This window comes from Cibotium barometz, chromosome 20 (assembly GCF_041138505.1).
Source record: "Cibotium barometz isolate CiBa-2024 chromosome 20, ASM4113850v1, whole genome shotgun sequence".
NCBI classification, from domain to species: domain Eukaryota; kingdom Viridiplantae; phylum Streptophyta; class Polypodiopsida; order Cyatheales; family Cibotiaceae; genus Cibotium; species Cibotium barometz.
This window is the reverse complement of record NC_141065.1, coordinates 51,327,349-51,349,554: the sequence shown is the minus strand read 5'-3', so window position 1 is coordinate 51,349,554 and position 22,206 is coordinate 51,327,349. Positions and strand designations below refer to the sequence as shown.

The window sequence follows — 22,206 nt, the reverse complement described above, 5'->3', positions numbered from 1 at the left end:
TCTTCCTGAGCAGTCGTTACCTTGATTTTATGATTCTTCAAAAGGATTTTTGAACTCTTTGACTGGAACTTTTATGATTCTTCGAGAGGAACTACCCCATCACTTTACCTCCACTCTTCTGGCATATGTTGTGATTGTATACTATGACCTCACATGTGTCTCAAGTGCACATGCTCATCTTCTCCGTGACGTTTTAGCCTCTCACCATTTACTTCTTATGTTTATCGTTCTTACATAAAACAAGTCTGTTGGACATTCTTCTAGATAAAGAGCATTGGAGATCAATACCTTTAGATTATTAAGACTTGAGTTCACCCTTGCTAAATAGCTCCTTCAATGCTCCAAGTATAGTGCTCATTCCTGAGAAACTTCTTGCACAGTGAATTATATCGGATAAAATCACATGATTCCCCATGACGATTGAAAAGAGAGGATCGAGGAGAATTGACTTAGTAAACGACAACATATGGCATGAGCATTTTGATACACGATGCACGCATCTTCCTGAGCAGTCGTTACCTTGATTTTATGATTCTTCAAAAGGATTTTTGAACTCTTTGACTGGAACTTTTATGATTCTTCGAGAGGAACTACCCCATCACTTTACCTCCACTCTTCTGGCATATGTTGTGATTGTATACTATGACCTCACATGTGTCTCAAGTGCACATGCTCATCTTCTCCGTGACGTTTTAGCCTCTCACCATTTACTTCTTATGTTTATCGTTCTTACATAAAACAAGTCTGTTGGACATTCTTCTAGATAAAGAGCATTGGAGATCAATACCTACTTGCACAAAGCAAGTTTTTACGTGTATAGCCAGGAGATGCTACAACCTGCAGTGCACATTAAAACGAATGGAAAAAGGGGATTACAGTTACATTGTTTCGAGAGCTAAAAATGGTCATTACCTTGACCTTCACACGTTAGAAGAGAAACTAATGCCCTCTTTGCTTTCAACCTTTCCCAGTAAGTCCTTCGGAGCTTCTTCTTCCGCTTTTTGTAAATAGATTGTATCCATTTGGAATAATCCCTGCCCTCCTTGCACACTATGAAGTCACTCAGATCATTGAAGCCCTCCCCGTCCACTTTACCTTCACTTGCTATCATCTCCTCAATGTAGGCATTTCCATCATTTGACATGCTATTTTTCTGCACAGCTGGTTTACATCTTCTGAAGCTTACCTCTTCTTGAAGTTCCAGGGGACTTGAAACACCACCAACATGTTTGTGCTCAGCTGAAAGCCTTGCCTCATTCAGCCTGTATGGTTAAAGTGAAAATTGTATTAAAAATGAAGCACATATGCACAGGCCTGAAGCTTGAAACCAAAAGGGCTGGTACAGTAAAAATAATAGGAGTGACGGGAATATGGCAACATAGAAACAAAATAGAATACCTTCCCAACTAACAACGCAAGTAAATTGTGTGTTATCCCTCACTTTTAGAATAGATGTGACAGCATTCACGAACAGTTAACTATCTTTACTTGAGCCAACAACTCAAAGTCGCTTTGCTCCAGCCCTCTGCACTTGAGGACAAAGATGGTGGCTGGCCTTCATTATTGTCGTGACCTCTCCCTTGTGGAGGAACATAAAAGTGCATTCCCGTTCAACCTTGCACTGGTCAACCTTCTGATTTCCAAGGCAGCCACAATACTACTTCCTGTTCTTATCCTAAATCAGAGAGAGACTCTTGGGCGCAAGGTTGTGGCAGTTGATAGTGCTGGAGTGCACCCATCACTGCACTACCTGGAGACGCCTCAAACTGCTCTAGCCATGAAACGGATCTCCCACCACCACCACACTGCAGTCTCTGGTATTCCAAGGCAGTGTCGAGTTTTCCAAAGATGGGAAAATCATGCAAGAGATCCCCCCCCCCCCCCCCCCCCCTCCTCTCTCTCCCCGTCCTCTTTCTTCAAAATCACAACTCCAAAAAGCAAAGAGACCGAGGACAAGCTGTTAGAAGGAAAGGCAGGACCAATACAACATGAGGAACACACCATCACATGCAAGCTATAAGTGTAAACCCCTGTTTGAGGAAAGCTGCCAAAGGAAGTGTAGAACACTGGTGCCTATGTACTAGGGTTTTCCAGAGAGAAAGAAGAGTGCAGCGGTATCACACATATAGCGCATACAATAGCCCTAAACTACTGCTCTGTATTATGTACAAGAAAGAAGTAATACAACTGAAATTCAAGTACAAGATGTGGTTGAGAATAAAGAGTCAAGACATCAAAGCACAGCCCTGTGACCTATTGTACACTCCTGGCTAGCAATTCGCATCCACGTGCCATCTATGATGTCTGCCTACTCTGCCTGTCAGCTACTATCTGATGTCCAGTTGTGCCCTACATACTCATAGGCGTGTCACATTCTGCCCTACTAACAACGCAGCTGAGGACAGCTGCATGGCCTCTTGATAAGCTCTAAACAACGCGGGAGACTGCCTATTGGATTGGGTAGCCCTTGAACTTGAGGAGATACTGGAGCGGCTTTCGACGAGAAGCAGCTCACCTCTGGCCCATGATACTCTACAAGGTTGCTCAAATGAAACACCGGATGCATCCACCAATGGCTTGGTAACTCCAGCTTGAAGACTACATCACTCAGCTTCTTGATAATCTTGAATGGGCCTTTCTTCTGAGCTAGTTTGAAAGCAACTTCTTGGAACTGATTGAGTCTCTACTTCACAATCCTCAAATAAACCCAATCTCCTTCTTTGAAGGTACTATCAGACTTGCTTTTTCTGCACCTTCCGTATTTCTTCCCGAACTTGTTGCAATAGTTTGGTCCAAATCCGAAACCACCTCGTCTGCACCATAGTTCCCTATGGAAGTTTCGAGAGCTCGGGTCATCGGAGTCGTAATCGGACGACAATATACCACCTTAAAGGGAGTCTTCTTGGTCGATGCCTACTTTGTATCATTGATGGCATGCTCCACCAATGGAAAGAACTCCTCTCATAGAGTTTGATGCCCCTGACAATAACACCGCAGCATTGTGATCATAGTCTTGTTCATGCTCTCGATCTGGCCGTTTGTCATTGAATTTTGGATCCGTATCTGAGACAATCCTCTTCAGAAGTCCATGTAAGCGGAACACATCCAAGATGAAAAGCATGGCCACCTCCTGAGCATCTACATCTGCCTTGCAAGGAATAAGGTGGGCTTGCTTACTCATCCGATCAACGACTGTAAGAATACAATCATTCTGGAACCTTCAGTTCTTCGACAATCCAACCATATAGTCCATGGAAATGTCCTCCCACAGCAACTCTGGAACTGGCAATGGGTGACGCTTACGAGCAGCTTTCTTGGTGTCTGGCTTTGACTTTTGACAAACCTGGCAAAACTGTACATACTGATGAATATCTTGCTTCATGCGAGGTCAAAAGAAAAGACAGAGTAACTTCTCCAATGTCGGGCCCTTGCCACGGTGTCCTGAAACAGGAACATCAAGAGCCACATGTAGAAGCACTTTGCGGAAATCACTGCCCTTGATAGCGCAGAGTCGATAATTGTAGTACAACCACCCATCCCGAATGGTGTATTCTAAAGCAATGCTATTCACACATTTGCTCCAAGGTTCCTTGAAATCCGGATCCTCAACATACATCACCTTCATCGGCATGAAATAATCATTATGGCAACTCTCCACAGTGTGCCCCGGATGTGGCCTTCGACTCAGCATGTCAGCTACCACATTCTCCTTACCGGGTAAATAATCAATATGAAAGGTAAAGTGAGATAAAATGCCACCACCATAATTTGCGGGGAGACAAGTCCTGTTGTGACTGTGTCAACAAATATCTAAGAAACTCGTGATCCCCTACAGATCTGGAACTCCGAACCACTCAAATAGTGGTGCCACTTCCGAAGGGCGTGCACCACCGCAACCAGCTTCTGGTCGTATGTGGAATACCACAACTCAACACGACCAAGTTTTTGACTCTCATAGGCAACCGGGTGCCCATGTTGCTGCAACACTGCTCCAAGGCGCCCTCCACTAGCGTCACAGAAAATCATGAAGGGCTCATCCGAATCCGGTAAACCAGAGAATGGGAGTAGATGACATAATCACTTTAAGCTTCTCAAAACAAGCTTGCTCAATCGGAGTCCAACAAAATACCCGATCCTCCTTTGTAGCATCTCTCAAAGGATTGATCTCCCGGGCATAATGCTCCACAAAACACCGATACAAGACTGTAAGGCCGAGAAATCCACGGAGCTCGTGTACATTGGGTTGGTCCCGCACAAAGGTGACAGGAGAGATCAGCCAAGAGATAATCATCGGGAGTACAAGGGGATTAGGAAAGCTACAGAGAAGTTGTCAAGATTTGTGGAAAGCATGTTTACTATTTATGTTTATGCCTCCTTTTATTACAAGTTATGGCCTTAGGACCATATACCAAATATATGCCATGTATGTATAAAAGATAATAGCAACTAAATGCTCTCATGCCATGTGTGCATCTAGATGTGCACTTATGTGTATCAATACTAATAAAGGTGCTATGTGCATGTGTGCACTATCCCTAACACACAATATTTTATGTGTGCACATTACACCACTACATGTTTCCTAGCATTCCCCTTCCACAATCCACCTTGCCTTTAGAGAGAAAATCTTGTTCTTCCCCTCTTTTAAGCTTGTTCTTTCTCATATGCTCCTCTTGAAGAAGTAATCCAACTCATCAAAAGATAAAGGGTTTGCATCACCCCTCATAGATAGGTTGATGGATGTGTGAAAACTGAGATAGGAGTCTGGCAAGAAGTTGAGAGTAGCAGTTACAAGCTGCTCATGGTAATCATTGCTAATGAATATGATTAATACTAATGAAAGTAGCACAAGAGTTGAACACACATGAATGGCAGAAGTGAGAATGAGCCAAGGACCACAAGTGTGTTTTCTCTATTAGTGGATGAGTCTTTTATAGGCAACAAAAGTACATAAAAGTGAGCACCCAAGGATCTTCCTCATGATGCCCCAAAACCTTAGAACCTTTTGCACAGTGTTGATGGATAATTATTTGCTTATTTCTAACACTCTTGCTGCTCGAATGATTATCTATTACTCTAGACACATGTGGATTTACAAAGCAATCTCCGGCTTTACCTTAGCCTTTGACATGTTTGGATTTACCTAGCAATCTTTGGCTTAGGTTTCACGAACTTAGCCAAGGCGAGGCTTTACAAAAGAGTAGGGATGTTATGTAAGTGGCTTTGGTTCAAGGAAGCCTTTTAGAGGTCCCATTCATAATTTTTGATGAGGTTGGCCTCTTCTTTAAAGGCCGCTTCTTCGTCATTGCTTGGATTGCTTGTTGATGATGATCTCCTTTTGATGGAGCAATCTTCTTCTTCATGATTAGGCTTTACTCTTGGAAAGCCCTTTGTTGATGCTTTTGTTGGAGTGAAAGACTCGATCTTCCTTTGGTAAAGTATAGAGAACATTGCCATCAAAACTATCCAAAAAATCATGGAATGAGATGCCATTTTTTGATATGGGAAGGTCTTACCAATTGAGATTAGCTTCAATGGTAGTGTCTAATCCCTTACAACAAAGGTAATGACACCTTAATGATGATTAGTGCGAATCTCCCCCTTAAAAAGATAGGCAAAAAACTAGTGTGTTTTGGAAAATGAGAATCATGCATCATCAAAGGAGAGGGGTTATGAGAAATGATGCAAATCAGAGTAAGAGCAACTCATAAACTTGTGAATTGAAGCTTGAAACACCAAAAAACTCAAAATGATTAGTGCTAATCACATGCTTCATGACAATGGGCTGAAACAAGTGAAACGCTTGGTTCTCCTCAACCGACGGATACTTTGCTTCGAGATTTGGTGTGCCAACTCTTTGTACACCCAATTGTTGATGGCTAAAAGGAATTTGATCATTTCAAACTACATGCATTGATTTTGTGTTTCTACTGTTGCATTTCCGCACTGAAAAACTATTTTTTGAAGCCCTTTTTGCTTGAATTAGGCTGAGCCCTTTGATGTGGCGGGAAGCCCTATGAGTTAGCATGAACACCCTATGCTTGGTTTTCGAAGAGAAGCTGTAAGGAGTGAGAAACAAGTAGATTATTGAAAGCTGCATTTTTCTTAGACGAGGAGCTTTCAAAATCTTAACATTGGGCTAGAGCTTCTTCCTGTAATAGACCTTTCTCCAATACCATGTTGGAATTAGGATTTGGAGAGTGGAAACAAGTGGTGATTACGCATGGTGATCATTGCTAGTGAATATGATTAATACTAATGAGAGTAGCAGAGTTGAACACACATGAACGGCAAAAGTGAGAATGAACCAAGGATCACAAGTGAGAATGATTGAGCCTTTTATGGGCACCAAAAGTACATAAAAGTGAGCACCCAAGAATATTCCTCAAGATGCCCCAAAACCTTAGAACCTAAGAACCTTTTGCACACTCTACCATGCCCATGCACAACACATGGGCTCTGCCTATAGTAGACACATCTAGCACGAATAGGCACCGCTATCTCAAGTTTGCACTAAGCCTCATCGTCAACAATCATCCAAATATATTTCTTGATGGAGGGAACATGACGGGTGTAAGGTACGACCCATCGCATGGACCCTCCTCAAATCAACAGGAACCTCTCATAGCCTCTTCTTCCACCACACCACTCATTGATCCAAATAGCCTATATTCCCAGTGCTCGATAATGCCAAATCAACTGAGCAAGAGACACCACCCAACTCCAATGTAGCTTTATGTAAAGTCCACTGCCACGCATCAGCATCTCATGATCTTGACTCCCCAAGCAAAGGGATGTCGAGTTAATGTTGAGGATAGTAAAGAGAGTCCAAGAAAGCGGTTGAGTTGTGGAGAAATCTTTGAGATTGGAGTAGTACACACATGGGACACACCTTCCGTCCATTGCCCATGCACATATTTCACTAAGGGTGTAATTACCCCAAAAAGAGTTGAGCATAATCTTGAAACACACTTAAACTATTAATACTATTAAACAAGATGAAATGGCACAAAACCAAATAACATAACAATGTTGAAATTTAAATGGCACTGCAATAGGGCTGAAAGGACGCCCCCTTCTAATATGATTGTATTATCAAGGATTTCTCAAGGTAGAAGCTTCATGGGCATCACATGCCAGATTTCCAATGACGTCCATCAAGGTTGCATTTAAAGCCCTTTTTTATTATTTAGTACTTTTTGGACTTCCAAACGTTTCAAACTTAAAAAACGTTTGTGTGTTGATTTCTTCCCGTGTCCTTTTTTCTATTTATTATGTTCAGCTATTGCTTTGTATAGCCCATTTAAGCTCATGACAGTGACATTGTCATTTGCTTTTGATTTATCATTTGTTTCTACTATCACTTGAATTGTCAAATTCCAATCATGATGTATTTGGGTATGTCTAGACATTGTTTATGTTGTGAGTGCTAATTTTGAATTTCTTAGATAGGTTGAAATGCTAGAATGTGACATGTGTTGACACATCACTCCTTGTCTATCAAAGGATATTAGATATAGACTTCGACCTTTCTTGACCAATCTCTCACACACAGACACACACATATATATGATTTTAACATTGTAAAGTACGTAACGTTTTTGACTTACTTTATCGGTTGGCCACATTCTATACCACGTACTAAACTCATGTCGTTTCGTACGTTTGAAACTACCTTAATGTCCATGCAATGAAAACATTTTGTAAACATGTTTTGTCGAAGTCAGGGCTGATTCCAAAGCTTTTGTCGCAAAGAACCTCACTCCCCAATCCCCAGTGTCTTGCCACAAACAACTATGCTTCATTGGCATCCATACACAAGCATGTGTGTGCTGGCCGAGTCATAGGAGATCTTAATGGTCAAGCATGCAGATGTAAAGTAGGTAAAGAGAACTTGAATAAGCTCTTACCGCTGAATTGATTTTGAGAGAAGAAATCAGCTTTTGATCAAATTGTCGGCAATAGAAATACTCTAAAGTATTTTCAACAGGTACATTTCCAAGAGATAGCAGCTAACAAGGACTCCCAAGGGCTGGACAGCACTGTAGCACTAATTTGCCGACTGATCCAAGAGTTGGAGAAGCAAGAAACCATGCCAAAAAGTATGTGTATGGATTGGTTATGCTGAAAATTGTCTTCCTTCACCTCCTCATGAAAAAGGTGCCTATTTTCCTAGAAGGGAGGGAGAGGATAAACCTTTCCATACAAATAATGGGTGGCCATTGGACCACCTCAACAGGAGTCACACCTCTCCCATAAGTGGAGAGGGCGCCCAATTGTCAAATCCCCACCGGATCTCCTCGTGAACACTCCTGATACGAGACTCGAAACCTGCAAACAAAAAAACAACATGGGGGTGCAGGCCTGACTCACCTCCCAACCATGACAGCCATGGGCAAGCCCAGAGTCTTGGTTGTCCCCACCAAGCCACGAGCTAAGCTAACTAGGTTGACCTACCGACCAATCTCCACCTCGCGACGTCCCATACCGCCACGAAGCTACCCTCGCGGGCCTCGAGATTGCTGCCAGCCTCGGCTTCATAAAGCAGGTGCACGTCTGCACTAGATCCAGGCTCCAGACCATAGAGCTCTCACAAATCACGCGAGACTCTATATCACTAATGACTAACCTTGACCACCCTTTTATAGGCTCTTGGCCGGTCACGCGTCCACACTTGGGTGCCCGCCTGTCCATACTTGGGTGCTCGCCCGTTAGTCTATCCCTAACTCAGCTCGTCAATCAGCCTGCCTAGCTCCAAGCTTCCCCAAACCTCGAAGCTAGTCTTGTGTGCGTGTAGCACACGGTAGATACACACTGTGCACATGACATACTCCCCTTCCTCTAAGAGCTCACTCCTGAGCTTACTAAAAAGCCAGGGTAATCTCTCTGACGAGTAGTCAATGTTTCCCATGTAGCGTCCTCCTCAACACGATCCTTCCACTTGATCTTGTATTTCGTGATAAGCGTATTACGCAATCTTCTTTCCACTTGATCTTGTATTCCATGATAAGCGTATTACGCAATCTTCTTTCACGAAATCCAAGAATCTTTTCAAATTCGTGCAGAACAAATGTCATGTCCTCGACATCTATGATTTCTTGAGGAGTAACTAACTGATCTGTTCCACCCAGTACTTCCTTAAGTCTACTGACATGAAATACAGGATGAACTTTCACATGAGAAGGCAAATCCAATTCATATGCAACTGAACCAATCCTTCATGTAATACAAAATGGTCCACAGTATCTAGGGGATAATTTCGGAAACCGACCTGTCCGTAAAGTCTCGGAATCTTTCAGAACTCGCAAATACACCATCGTTCCTTCAGAGAACTCTCCGGGTGAACGATGTCTATTAGAATAAAATCTGTCTCGATCTTGAGCACTTCTAATAGATTCTTTCGCAACTTGTAACATTTCTTGTATATCTTGCAAAAAAATGCATTAACTCAGCCCAACGAGCTTTCCTTCCTCTCAAATCATCCGCATCACACATACTTAATAGACTGATGATCAGTCAATACCACAAACTTGGAGCCATATAAATAATGTCTCCAAACCTTGAGAGCATGAATCACAGCATAAAGCTCCTTCTCAAGGGTTGGCCAACGAGATTGCGTGTCGTCTAGCTTTTTACTTTCAAAAGCAACCGGTCTACCATCTTGAAATAGAGCAGCCCCGATGGCATAGTTACTGGTATCAGTTTCAAGAACATAAGGCCGACTAGGATCAGGTAATGCTAAGATAGGTGCTTCCTTGACTTTATCTGAAGGCAATATCCAAATCGTTATTCCAAGTGATAGGCTGATTTGACTTACGTCCACAACCTTTCAATAAGTCGGACATCGATAGTGTGAGCTGAGAGTACTCCCGCACAAATTTCCGAAGAAAAACAACAAAACCAAGAAAAGAACGAAGTTATTTCACTGTTCCCGGTATAGGCCAGTCCAAAACCTTCTGAATTCGATCATAGTCAATGCTCAATCCATCTCTAGTGATCTTGTGTCCCAAGTAAATGATGTCTGTCATAAAAAACTCACATTTACTTAACTTAGCATATAGTCGATTCTGTCTTAAAATAGATAAGATAATCGTGAGGTGTCTAACATGATCCTCAAGAGTACGAGTATATATCAAAATATCATCCAGAAACACCACCACAAATTTTCCCAAATGTTCACGAAAAAGATCGTTTATCATTTGCTGGAAAGTGACTGGAGCATTGGTTAGCCCAAAAGGTAATACGAGATACTCGTAATGGCCATACCTAGTCCGAAAGGCGGTTCTTTCGACATGCCTTTCATGAATACGTATCTAGTGATAGCCAGTACGTAAATCTATCTTCGTGAAATATTTTGCTCTTACTAACCGGTCAATCAGGTCATCTGATCTAGGGAGAGGATAACGGTTCTCAGCTTGTTCAATCTCTTATAATCTATACACATTCTCCAGGTGTTGTTCTTCTTTCTTCTAAGCAACACAGGTGCACCCCAAGGTGATTTACTTGGACGGATCTGGCCCATCCTCGAATAATCTTCGAGTTGTTTAGCCAACTCATCTTCCTCAACTTGGCTCATCCTGTAAGGTGGAATACTGACAGGATGAGCACCAGGGATCAAATACGATGATCTACGGCCCGTTCAAGTGGTAAACCCGATGGCAGTTCCTTAGGAAATACATCAAGTATCTTCTGTAATTCTTTGCTTTCAAACACACTTAATTCATTTACATCCATGGAAGGGATGAGAAAGGAAGAAAGTGGAATCAATACACAAAAGGAAAAGGGGTATATAAAGAAGAATCCATTATATTTTCAAAATCAATTGTATTTACAAGAGGTCCCTGAGAGGGATGAATACAATCACCTAAAATACTATACTGGATGTGCCTATGCTGAAAAGAAAAAATATGACTAGACCAATCTATCTGGACTTGAAGAGTCTTAAACCACTCAATCCCGAATAACAAGCCTACATTTTCTAGGTGCATAACATAGCATTCCAGAGTATCTTTGTAGTCTTGAATTTGGATTGGAAGCATTTCCACCTTTCGATCCCATACCTGCCTTCCCGCAAGTAGGCGTACCTCATAGGTATGATCGCTGGGTGTCGTATCAAGACTCAATTTCTGCACAAGTTTGTAGTTAACAAAGTTGTGTGAGCTGCCAGGGTCTAGAAGAATGTGAATTCTATGACCATTCACTTCTCCATAAACTCGGAGAAGATCATGCAAGCCAAAAACTTTAGAGTTGAACAAACAATCAGAACATGTACTAGGGCGAGAAAGTACAGTAACTGACGTACCTGTCAAAGACAACTGGTTAGCTTCCTTTGCCTTGGGTCCTGCGTTGGTCTTTGCACCCTTTTGCTTTGGGTACTCGTTACGCATGTGTCCTTTTTCTTCGCAGATAAAATAACGTCCCTCCTTCTTGAGCTTCAAAGCTTTAAGGAGTCGTTTCTTCTTCACTAGTGTCGAACTTGAATTCTTCGAAGGTTGGTCCGAAGACTTTCCTTCAGTCGTGTTGGCCATAGGTGCAGAGAACTTTCTTTTATGCTTGTTCCCCTGCTCGGTAATGGGTTTCGACTTGGAAAAGACCATTGTATCATCATAGATACGAGCTGAATGAATGGCCTCGTCCAATGTTTTGCATTTGTTATTTTTAACCTGTATGTAGGCTTGGCCGACTGCATACTTGCGCTTGCAACACGTGACCAGCAGCACCCGAAAAGCATCCGACTGCGCATCTTTCGCTCGCTCTCCCTCTCGTGTTCAACCAAAAAAAAAAAGGAACATGCTTTTTTTCTGTTCTCTCTCTTTAGTTCATGCAACTGCACAAACAAGAATCTAGCCTTCTTCTTGCAAACAAACCAACCCTTCTTAGACCACCATCTCCATCTTCATGGATTTCTTCGATGAAAAAGCACATACTGACTGAAAAAAACAGTAATATGCACAGAAAAACAGCAAGCTTCTCGAACTCATACCTTTTCTTCGACCTCATCTTCTCTACCTACCGACTTGCTCGTTCACGAGGCACGCTCTGATACCACTGTCAAATCCCCACCGGATCTCCTCGTGAACGCTCCTGATACGAGAGTCGAAACCTACAAACAAACAAATAACATGGGGGTGCAAGCCTGACTCACCTCCCAACCATGACAGCCGTGGGCAAGCCCACAGTCTTGGCTGTCCCCGGCCACCCTTTTATAGGCTCTTGGCCGGTCATCGGGCGTCCACACTTGGGTGCCCGCCCATTAGTCTATCCCTAACTCAGCTCGCCAATCAGCCTGCCTAGCTCCAAGCTTCCCCAAACCTCGAAGCTAGTCTTGTGTGCGTGTAGCACACGGTAGATACACACTGTCATTCATCCAAAACTTTTTGTCTCCTGTTTGAAACTACACATAGGTAGTTATCTTTCATAAGATAGCTATATTTCACTACGTACAAGGCGTGTGCATGACCAGCAATCAAATCAGCCCAAATATCTGCAAATTCAGCATCCAAATGATACATATCTTGCATCCCATATAAGTCTTGATGTGAGGCAACTGAAATTGCAGCCACATGGTTTTCTTGCCCCTGGTTGGCCGCCGTTGGCTGGCCGGCGCCACCGCCTGGTTGGCCGCCCATGGCTGGCCGCCGCCGCTGGGGCTGGCCTGGCCGCCTAGGCCTGGCTGGCCTGGCCGCTTGGCTGGCCGCCTAGCTGGCCGCCTAGGCCTGGCTGGCCTGGGGCTGGTCTTCGCCCCCCCCTCTGCACAACGCAGGCGAGCGGTCTTCTCCAGCCATTCTTTTCACGCAGCTCTTCGCCCACACAAACGACGACCACTTCTTCAACGCAAGCCCCTCAGACGGCGCTTAGGGTGCTCTTGCCCCACCTCAAATAGCGTAATGCTTGCGCTGCTTATACAGGTCGTGGGGCTGGTGTTGCCCCCCCCACACACAAGGATTCAACGATTTCTTTCGCAGCCATTCAACGCAGAGAAAAAAACAAAACAAAAATCTTATGGTTGTTATTTTCAGGGTATTTTGTGGGGGATTTGAGCCATTGTTGGTGGCTCATCATGAAGCTTTGAAGACTGGTTTTTGGGAAGAATTGTGGGCTGTTTAGCAGTCCACTATTGTTGGGCCGTTTTCGTGAATATGTTGGAGCTGTTATGAAGGCTATCTTGCTCTTTATTGCCAGAGGTGTTTCTTTGCTTTGTCACCGACAAACTGGTAGCAAGGAGAGTGAGTGTATAGCTACCGCAACTGCAGAGCTTTTCTTGTGTGTTGATATGAAGGAGAAGGCATGATTGACGTGTTTGGTGGTGTTGTCCACGGGTTTACACTCTCACAGCGCACTTTGTGCCAGCCTTCGATTACCTCGTCATGCACATAGTGGAAGTGATAGAGCATCTGCAACCACATCCTTCGTGCCAAGGGTGTGCAAAATCTGAAAATGAAACACAGAGACGAAATTGGCTATCCTCATATGCTTCTCTAAAAGCTTGGCTTGCGTTAGAAAAACCCGCAAACTTTGGTGATCGGTCTTGACTGTAAATTCAGCTCCCAATAAGTAGTGTTTCCATACTTTAAGAGCATGAATTACAGCCAATAGCTCTTTCTATAGATGCTAAGAGAAAGCTCGGCATCATGTAACCTTCTGCTCTCATATGCAACGGCATGTCCTTCTTGATTTAGGACAGCTCCTATGCAATTGCCACATGCATCACATTCAACACTAAATGGCTTTTGTAAATCCAAAATCACCAAAATTGGTCCTGATGTAATGGCACTCTTGAGCTTAAGAAAAGATTAAATGATGAATGTAATTCATCTTTGAAAGCTGAAATTTGTTCCTCATTAGGGCCTGTGAGCAACATGTCTCCAATGTACAAGATGATGACCAAGAAAAATATCCTAAGTCCTCTGGACATAGTTCCAAAAACCATGTGCAACCAAGTATGCATGAATCTTTTCATACCAAGCATCTTTTGGCATATGGAGCCTATCATGACAGTACATGTATGGCTGGTGTAGCCTGACCTGATAGTATATGTGTGGCTTGTGGGGCCTGACATGGTGTACATGTATGGCCATGGAGTCTGACATGAAAGTCTCTGGGACTAGCTATCTTGGAGATCTTGTGTATTTATGTTCTGGGAAGGTTCCGGAAGGATCATGAACCCTGGACATTTTATCGGATACAACTGAGCAGATGGGTGTTTCTTCCAATATAATTGCACTCATGTGTGTGCATGACTTTGATTTTATCTTTGGATGACTTGTCTTGTTTGTCTAGACAATGCCTGAGATTTCAGCCTGTGTTGTCCATGGGGCCGAGGACGCCTGGGCACCTTGTGGACATGTATGTGCACACCCGTTTGGGACTGACAGGTGGTCTACATGTGTTTTGCAGGTGGTAAGTATTCCCAAAAACTCAATTTACAGCTTTATGAGTTCACGTGTTAATAATTATGGGTGCAGGTTCACACTCACTTATAAGTGACCAGACAACTTATAAGTGAGTACACATTGAGAAAGATTTATTTAATACACGTGGCGGCCAAAGACCGGGCACTAGACATTATTTGGACTCCCTTCATGTAGGCGCCCCTTTCTGGACCAAAAAAGCACATGTGTGGGCTATTTTCAGTAGGGGAGCCTCCAATATTAACAAAAACTCCAGATTGAGGGGGGTGCATGCTTTTCAGGAGTGCATGAGGGCTGGTCGGCTGGTTTTCAGCCTGTTGGCAAGTTTCTACAGCCATCCATCGCGACTGAAGTTCACCGGATGCATGGGAGAAGCTGGCCGACTTTTGCTGCATGTTCTCCACTGCTGGGCGGCTGATCTACAGCTTGAATAGAGGCTAAACAGAGTTAAAAACAGGGAGGAAGAGCTGGTCGTGGGCTTCTAGATAGTTTTCCTTCCGACCAGAGGTGTGCAGGCTTGCGCACAACTGCTCGTCGCTTTCTTCTGTGGCTACTGAGGGCTGGTTGACTGCTGAAAACAGCCTCGGAGGGCTGGTCGACTTACCCTATGAGCCAGACAGAAAGAAGATGAAGATGTTGAGTTGTCCCGGGCTGATGTGGGAGTGCTATGGACTGTTCATAGTTGTCCTGCATGTGCTTGATGCCGGGAATGCTCACTTGTGCTGAAAATTGTTATCAAATTCAGATTTTGCGATGTATTCTTGTTTTCATATTGTATTGGAAGAAACAGGTGCAGCCAGTGGTGAACCCTGGGCACCCGCATAAGTTGTATTGGAAGCAGACTCCTTTTTGGTAATCTAACCATAAAGGGAGGGGGGGGGGGGGTTCAGCCCATCTTCTGGCCCCTAGTGTGGTGTACTCTTGTTTTATATGCCATGCATATGTGTATTTTCAGATTTCATGATTGATTAGATTTTCCGTGTTCAGTTGCCCCTTCCGTTTACAGAGTTGCACTTGCACTTGCAAATTGTGACAACCAAAGTATCGCTAGGCATGTCATGGTCGGTATGCTGATTTTTGAGCCACCATGTGTGTGTACTCTAGTTTATGACATACACGCGCCACGAGCCATCCTTGGGGAGTGACACAGCCCAATGCAAGTGGAGCAAAGGTTCATCTTTAGTAGGAGGAGATGTCACATGCATGCCCTAAGCAGGATGCACATGGACATGGATCCCCCTTGTAGCCACCTTCGAATCGATTGGGACAGTTTTGACATCCAAACATGCCAAGAGGTTCCCACAAAGTGCACCAATGATGGGACACAAGTTGGACACAATATAAACATGTTTCATGACCTTGATATTTTTGGGTCTGAAAAGGGCTGGTGTCACATGCAGAAGCTCGGGTAGTCTTCTTTCAGCCCTAAGCACTGCATAGGAACTCTTGATGCAAGATTAATCAACAAAGACACGGAATAGAGAGATAGAAGTGCTGTAATTTCAGTATATTTTTTATAGTACAAAAAAGTACATGTATTCTGGCTGCCTTTAGCAACCTCAAAAAGTCCTATCTATGACCAAACTCCATATGGGAGAGAGAACCAACAATGAGCAAGGAGATGCCTTTTATAGGCCTTAGGAGGAATAATAAACTGGCCGATCTGCTGTCGGCCAGTTCCATGGACATGTATGAATCTATATACTGTTGACTCCATCAGATAAATGCTAAACTGCTCCGACATGGTCCCGGTCTACACATCATGCCTTTTATAGGCCTTAGGAGGAATAATAAACTGGCCGATCTGCTGTCAGCCGGTTCCATGGACATGTATGAATCTATATACTGGCAACTCCATCAGATAAATGCTAAACTGCTGCCGACATGGTCCCAGTCTACACATCATGCCTCCTCATGCCTGTGACAGCTGCTGCTGCTCCAAAATCTAATGTTTATCTGCTGCCCACCACCAGGGATTAGCCTTGGTTTAGGGATGTCCATGTGCATGCACATGACAGCTGGCCGCACTGACCAGCATATCAGGTGCCTATTTATAGGCATATTCAGGGTCATTCATGCATGATCTTGCATATTCAGAGACAAGGTTTGCAACCAGTCCCCCAGACAGCATACACAACATCTGAACAAGAAGGCAGCCCTTTCCATGAGCGTTTATCTCATGCATAAGTGGAAGACAGCAGTACGTCATTCTAGTTCATGCACAATAGCAGGTATTTGCACAGCATGCATTTGCAGATCTGATTTGGATCTGCAATGATCATTGTACATAGTCACGTTTTGTGCAAATACAGTGCTTTAAGTCTTATCTGGTCTATAAAAAGTTATATAGCGCATTGTGGCCAGCAAGACACTGTTCACTAAACTCTACCACCTTGACAGACAAACAGTGCTCCAGTAACAGAGTTTGTGCTAAATGCTAATCCATAAAGCGATTGCTGATCGGTAAAGACCTCAAACCCCCCATGTGGCATCCCACACAATGCACTGTCTATGCCACCCGAGTCTAGGCAACCTCGTACCTCCACAAAACAGTTACAAACTGAATCTCCTCCAGTATTAAACGATGCATATCGTCACATCCAAGTCACATCATCTGAAAATTGTGGTAAGAAAGAACTCTGTTTCATGATCTATGACTTGCAAAAGTCCCCCATGTCCCTTTTTACCAGTATGAGTAGCATTCAAAAGCATTTTTCAAATTCTTTCCAGGTTTAAAAATTTGAAAACTACAAAAAAGACTTGCCTTCGCGAATTCTTTTGTGTTGATATGATACATCTACGTTTAATTTGATATTTCTTTGTCATTTTTAATGTTGAAGACATGAACTCCACCACATTATGTTCACTTCTGCTATTACAAGGCTTCTTCCAATTTTGTTCCTCATTGGTATTCGTCATGGTAGCATCATGTGGACACGTATGCAAATCCTGAAAAAAGAGTTCATGGACTGATGTTTTGAATCTCTCTCTCTCTCTCTCTCTCTCTCTCTCTCTCTCTCTCTCTCAGTTACTTACAGTTCTTATAACTGTAAGATAGTCAGTTTATTGTACTTTTCAGTTTCATTTGGTTGTCCTCTTTGATGAGACACCAACTTTAGATGTACTCTCAGTTTTGGTCTCATAGGCAATCATGGCCTCTTAGAGACGTTAATATATCATTTCATTTCTCTGTGAGTTATGCAGAGCTCGACGCCCCAGACCCCATGGCCCTCACCCATGGACACGCCACCACAGGAGGATCCGGGCCATCATCTCCCATCATCGCACGACCTTCTCGAACCAGCTCAGTTTTACCACCTTGAGCACCATGTCACAGCGGCCCATGAGGGATGTATTAGGGTGATAAGAGAGATCTTTGCTCATGTACCTAGTTCAGATTTTATAGTTCTAGATTTTTGTTATCTTTCTTTATTACTATTTTGTACCGAGGATGATGTACCTCATGGATATGATGTAACCTTTTGGTCTCATAGGTCATTTAAACCTTTTCAAGAAGACATTAATACATCTCTCTCTCTCTCTCTCTCTCTCTCTCTCTCTCTCTCTCTCTCTCTCTCTCTCTCTCTCTATATATATATATATATATATATATATATATATATATATCTATCTCTATCTCTATCTCTATCTCTATCTCTATCTCTATCTCTATCCTGAATGGCCTACAGAGATTCCCGACAACGGGCGGTTTCACTAGCTTTCCACATCGGCATGGTGCTAGCACAGTGGACTATGTTATGGCTCAGCCCAGTCTCATTCCCTCTTTTCAGGATTTCATGGTAGGCACTAGGCCGGTTGGAGTAGCAATGGATCATGCTATCTTGTCCTTCACTCTCACATTTCAGTTCAACACAGCTCCATTGGGACAGGTCTCCACACACACTCGTTACACCTTTACGACGGAGACTGACACCGTGTACACGGATGAGATATACAGACACTTATGTGCCGAGGAGCCGGGACGGCCATTAGATGAGCTCACTCAGATATTGATAGAGACGCTTCATGCTGCAGCATCAGAGGCATATCCCCATAGTCAGCCTACACGGAGACGATATGGGAACATGCCCCAGAACAGCTGGTATGATGAGGAGTGCAGAGAGATGAGGATCAGATTACAGAGAGAGGTGCTCATGAGTGTTACCACTCACAGACAGTCACGGATTACCTTCCGGCGCCTAGTGCAACGGAAGAAGAGGGCTTATCTTGCTCAGTTAGAGAGGGATTTGTATGAGTTATTTATGAGTCACGAGGCATGGAGACTATTCCATGAGCATTCACCATCACCAGCCATTACCTCCACAGAGATTTGGGGTGAGTATGCAGCATCCCTGTACACAGCACCAGGACAGCTGCCCCTGCCAGACCCATCGGAGCCATGCCCAGAGACATGTGCTTTCTTTACTGCTGAGATGGTAAGGAAAGCTATTGACAGGATGAGGACTGGGAGAGCATATGATCATGATGGTTTGGTAGCAGAGCACTTTATTCATGCCAGAGATATGCTTGCAGAGCTTATTGCTATGATGTTTAACCGAGCCATGTGTGAGGCTTTTCCTCAGACTTGGAATATGTCCACGATTGTGCCTATCTTCAAGTCAGGGGATCCCATGCTTCCTGGGAATTATCGTACCATCATGATTGGTCACACATTGGCTAGATTATATGCATCTATTCTTGAGCAGGAGTTGAGTAGATGGGCAGAGAGAGAGGGCATACGTGCATCAGGGCAGGCAGGGTTCAGGAGAGGTTTCTCCACTCTTGACCATATCTTGACACTCAGAGCTATTATTGAGGCGGGCAGATTCTATGGCAAGAGGATTTATTGTTGTTTTGTGGATTTCCGCAACGCTTTTGACACAGTACCGAGAGCCAGACTGATGCGCAGACTACTGGAGATGGAAGTGCCCACAGAGCTGATTTGGGGAATCATGGCTTTATACAAGACAGTTGTGGGGCAGGTATGTACTACTCAGGGTATATCTGAGATGGTTCACTCCACTATTGGGGTGAAGCAGGGCTGCCCCCTTTCTCCCACCTTATTTGGGATGTATGTGGATGAGGTTTCGGACTATGTAGAGCGGGAGGGTGACAGAGGAGCGCAGCTAGCAGGGACATGGATTCCGCTGTTATTGTATGATGATGATATTGTGCTGATCTCGGATTCTCCAGAGGGGATGTAGCGTCATTTGGACGCATTGCACACGTTTGCACAGGACAGTGGATTGTCTATTAACCTTGGTAAAACCAAGGTGATGGTGTTTAACACCACAGCACAGTGGGTTAGGAGGTCAATACCCAGCTTTACATATGGTCAGGAGACAGTGGAGTATACATATGCATATACTTACCTTGGTGTGGTTTCTAGTGGCCCACTATTTTCCTTGAGGAGAGCAACGGAGACCAGATTGACCAGAGCTTATGCAGCATTGGGGAGACTAGAGAGGATGTGTTCGCAGGTTCAATTTCAGGAACCTCGAACAAAGCTCTGGCTCTTTGACATTTTGGTCACTTCAGCCATGCTGTATGGAGTGGAGATATGGGGACCCTCAGTGGATCACCACAGCCGAGCTAGTAGCACTGATGGATGGAGATGTATGGAGAGGCCCTTGGTTTCTATGATTTCCCGGATGATTAGGGCCAAGGCCTCCGTACCACATGATATTATCCATGCAGAGATGACTGCCCCCCCATTGGTAGTAGAGGCACTCACTCAATCAGTCTCCTTTATACATAGCACTTGGGCTCTCCCTAGAGACAGATATGCTCTCTTAGCCTGGAGTCTTCACGACAGTTGGCATCACAAGGAGACGGATCATGTTGGTATGCACAGATGACAGCTTGGTTCCAACTACATGGCTTTAGTATGAACAGGCTACCTCCGTTTCAGTACTCGCTAGATGCACCGTCCCTCTCTCTCACACAGGCAGAGATTACCAGACTTATCAGGCAGGACTTGACTCAGCTGGACACTAGGAGGACTTGACTCAGCTGGACACTAGGAGGACATGGATAGAGCCGACACACGAGCTTGGTACGAAGATGGCTTTCTATAGAGATCATCTTCTCCAGCTCACGGAGGATGGATTTGTGATTAGACCCAGCTACATGGATACTCATCTTTCTCATGGGGTACGGTGTGCTATTGGTCACATGCGCACATCCTCACACCAGCTAGAGATTGAGACTGGCAGATTCAGAGGAGTACCAAACTGAGGCCAGGATTTGTTAGTTGTGCCAGATGGAGCTAGAGAGAGAGTTACATTACATATGTCATTGTCCAGTATATTATGAGATACGAGGCCGTTTTCACTCTCTGTTCAGAGAGGGTTTCGGACCACTTTCCAGAGTCATGAGATACCAGGGATCAGAGATGCCTCGGATTATACTTGCTGGAGCTGCGTAGACATAGAGAGGGTCTCTTGAGAGGGAGGGGATCGGAGATCACTTCATGAGTATCACTGATGATGGATTTATAGAGGGGCCTAGATACATGGAGGGCTTTCTACCACACGGCTCTCGAGTGGCTATTGGTTAGCTTAGAGTTTCATCACACCGATTGGAGATTGAGACTGGCAGAGCAGCACGGATCCCCTGAGAGGAGAGGGTATGCAGATTGTGCAGAGAAGAGGTGGAGAGTGAGGAGCATTATGTATGCAGATGCAGAGCATATACAGCCATGAGAGAGAGAGATCCCATTTTATTCAGAGAGAGATATCCCATTTTATTCAGAGCCACATTTTATTCGGAGATATCCCCTGAGAGGAGAGGGTATGCAGATTGTGCAGAGAGGAGGTGGAGAGTGAGGAGCATTATGTATGCAGATGCAGAGCATATACAGCCATCGGAGAGAGATATCCCATTTTATTCAGAGCCACATTTTATTCAGAGATATCCCATTTTATTCAGAGCCACATTCCCTACGCCAGATCTTTGAGGCAGCAGACCAGCGCATATTCAGCAGCAAAGTGCCAGGTAATCCCGTTTCTTCTTCCGCACAAGGCGTTTGAAGAGCGTTCTGGCTTGTCTATGTGTGTGGATGCCAAGGGTGATCTCCCGCTGCAGGGCGAGGAGGGGTAGAAAGAGGGGGCGTATACGGGAAAGCATATGTTGCTGAACCATGTAATACATCTGCCAACTCTTTCGTAAGCTCATCAAGTGGACTGCTCACGTCAAGAGCGAACAGACCATCATATACTGCACTGCCATATACCCCAGAGGTCTCCCGAGTAAAGTGATATCTTGGGAATCTCGTATGACTAGAGGGTGGTGTGCCTCTAACATATCCACAAGTCACAGAAAATGTCAAATATGCATGGTCTACTGCTATCCCAATGGGTTTGCCTGAAATGGAGAGATCCTGTATATCATGTATCAAGGTAGGTGAGCCCATCAGGTAATCCACTATACTAGCTCCTCCCTTTTTGTTCCAACATGTGAGAGCATCTGAACCTGGCCAACGGGATAGGCCATTATAGATAACTAGCCCATGTGCACTCCCCAAAGCTAGGAAGTGTCTCCCATATTCTGTCACCTCTCCTATGTCCTGGGCAGATCTCTGCATCCCTATCTCATCCGCTGCTAGCTTGCGGTACATGGGCTCATCCGTAGCATAGAGAGCTGATTGTTCCCGGCCTGTACGTGCATTAAAGTCCCCCGTTAGTAGTACATCTCCCAAGCTCGCAAATCTCATGATGTCCTCGTACAGCGGCATATATGGCGATTCTCCCGGCGTAGCGTATCTGGAATGTGTCGGTGGGAAGTAGCATACTGC

General features: G+C 44.3%; 1 protein-coding gene across 2 annotated transcripts in view; it reads right to left on the bottom strand.

Moving 5' to 3' along the window:
- Positions 1-685: 685 nt before the first annotated feature.
- The window catches only part of LOC147628000 (uncharacterized), a 70,146-nt gene continuing 48,625 nt past the window's right edge, over positions 686-22,206 (bottom strand). For both annotated transcript variants that reach the window (XM_086814970.1, XM_086814971.1), the window contains exons 4-5: positions 17,176-17,360; positions 686-1,262 (exon numbers count right to left, since the gene is read on the bottom strand). In XM_086814970.1, coding sequence (XP_086671096.1) covers positions 896-1,262; positions 17,176-17,360 — 552 coding nt within the window. In that variant the 3' untranslated portion in view covers positions 686-895. The remainder of the gene's footprint in view (positions 1,263-17,175; positions 17,361-22,206) is intronic.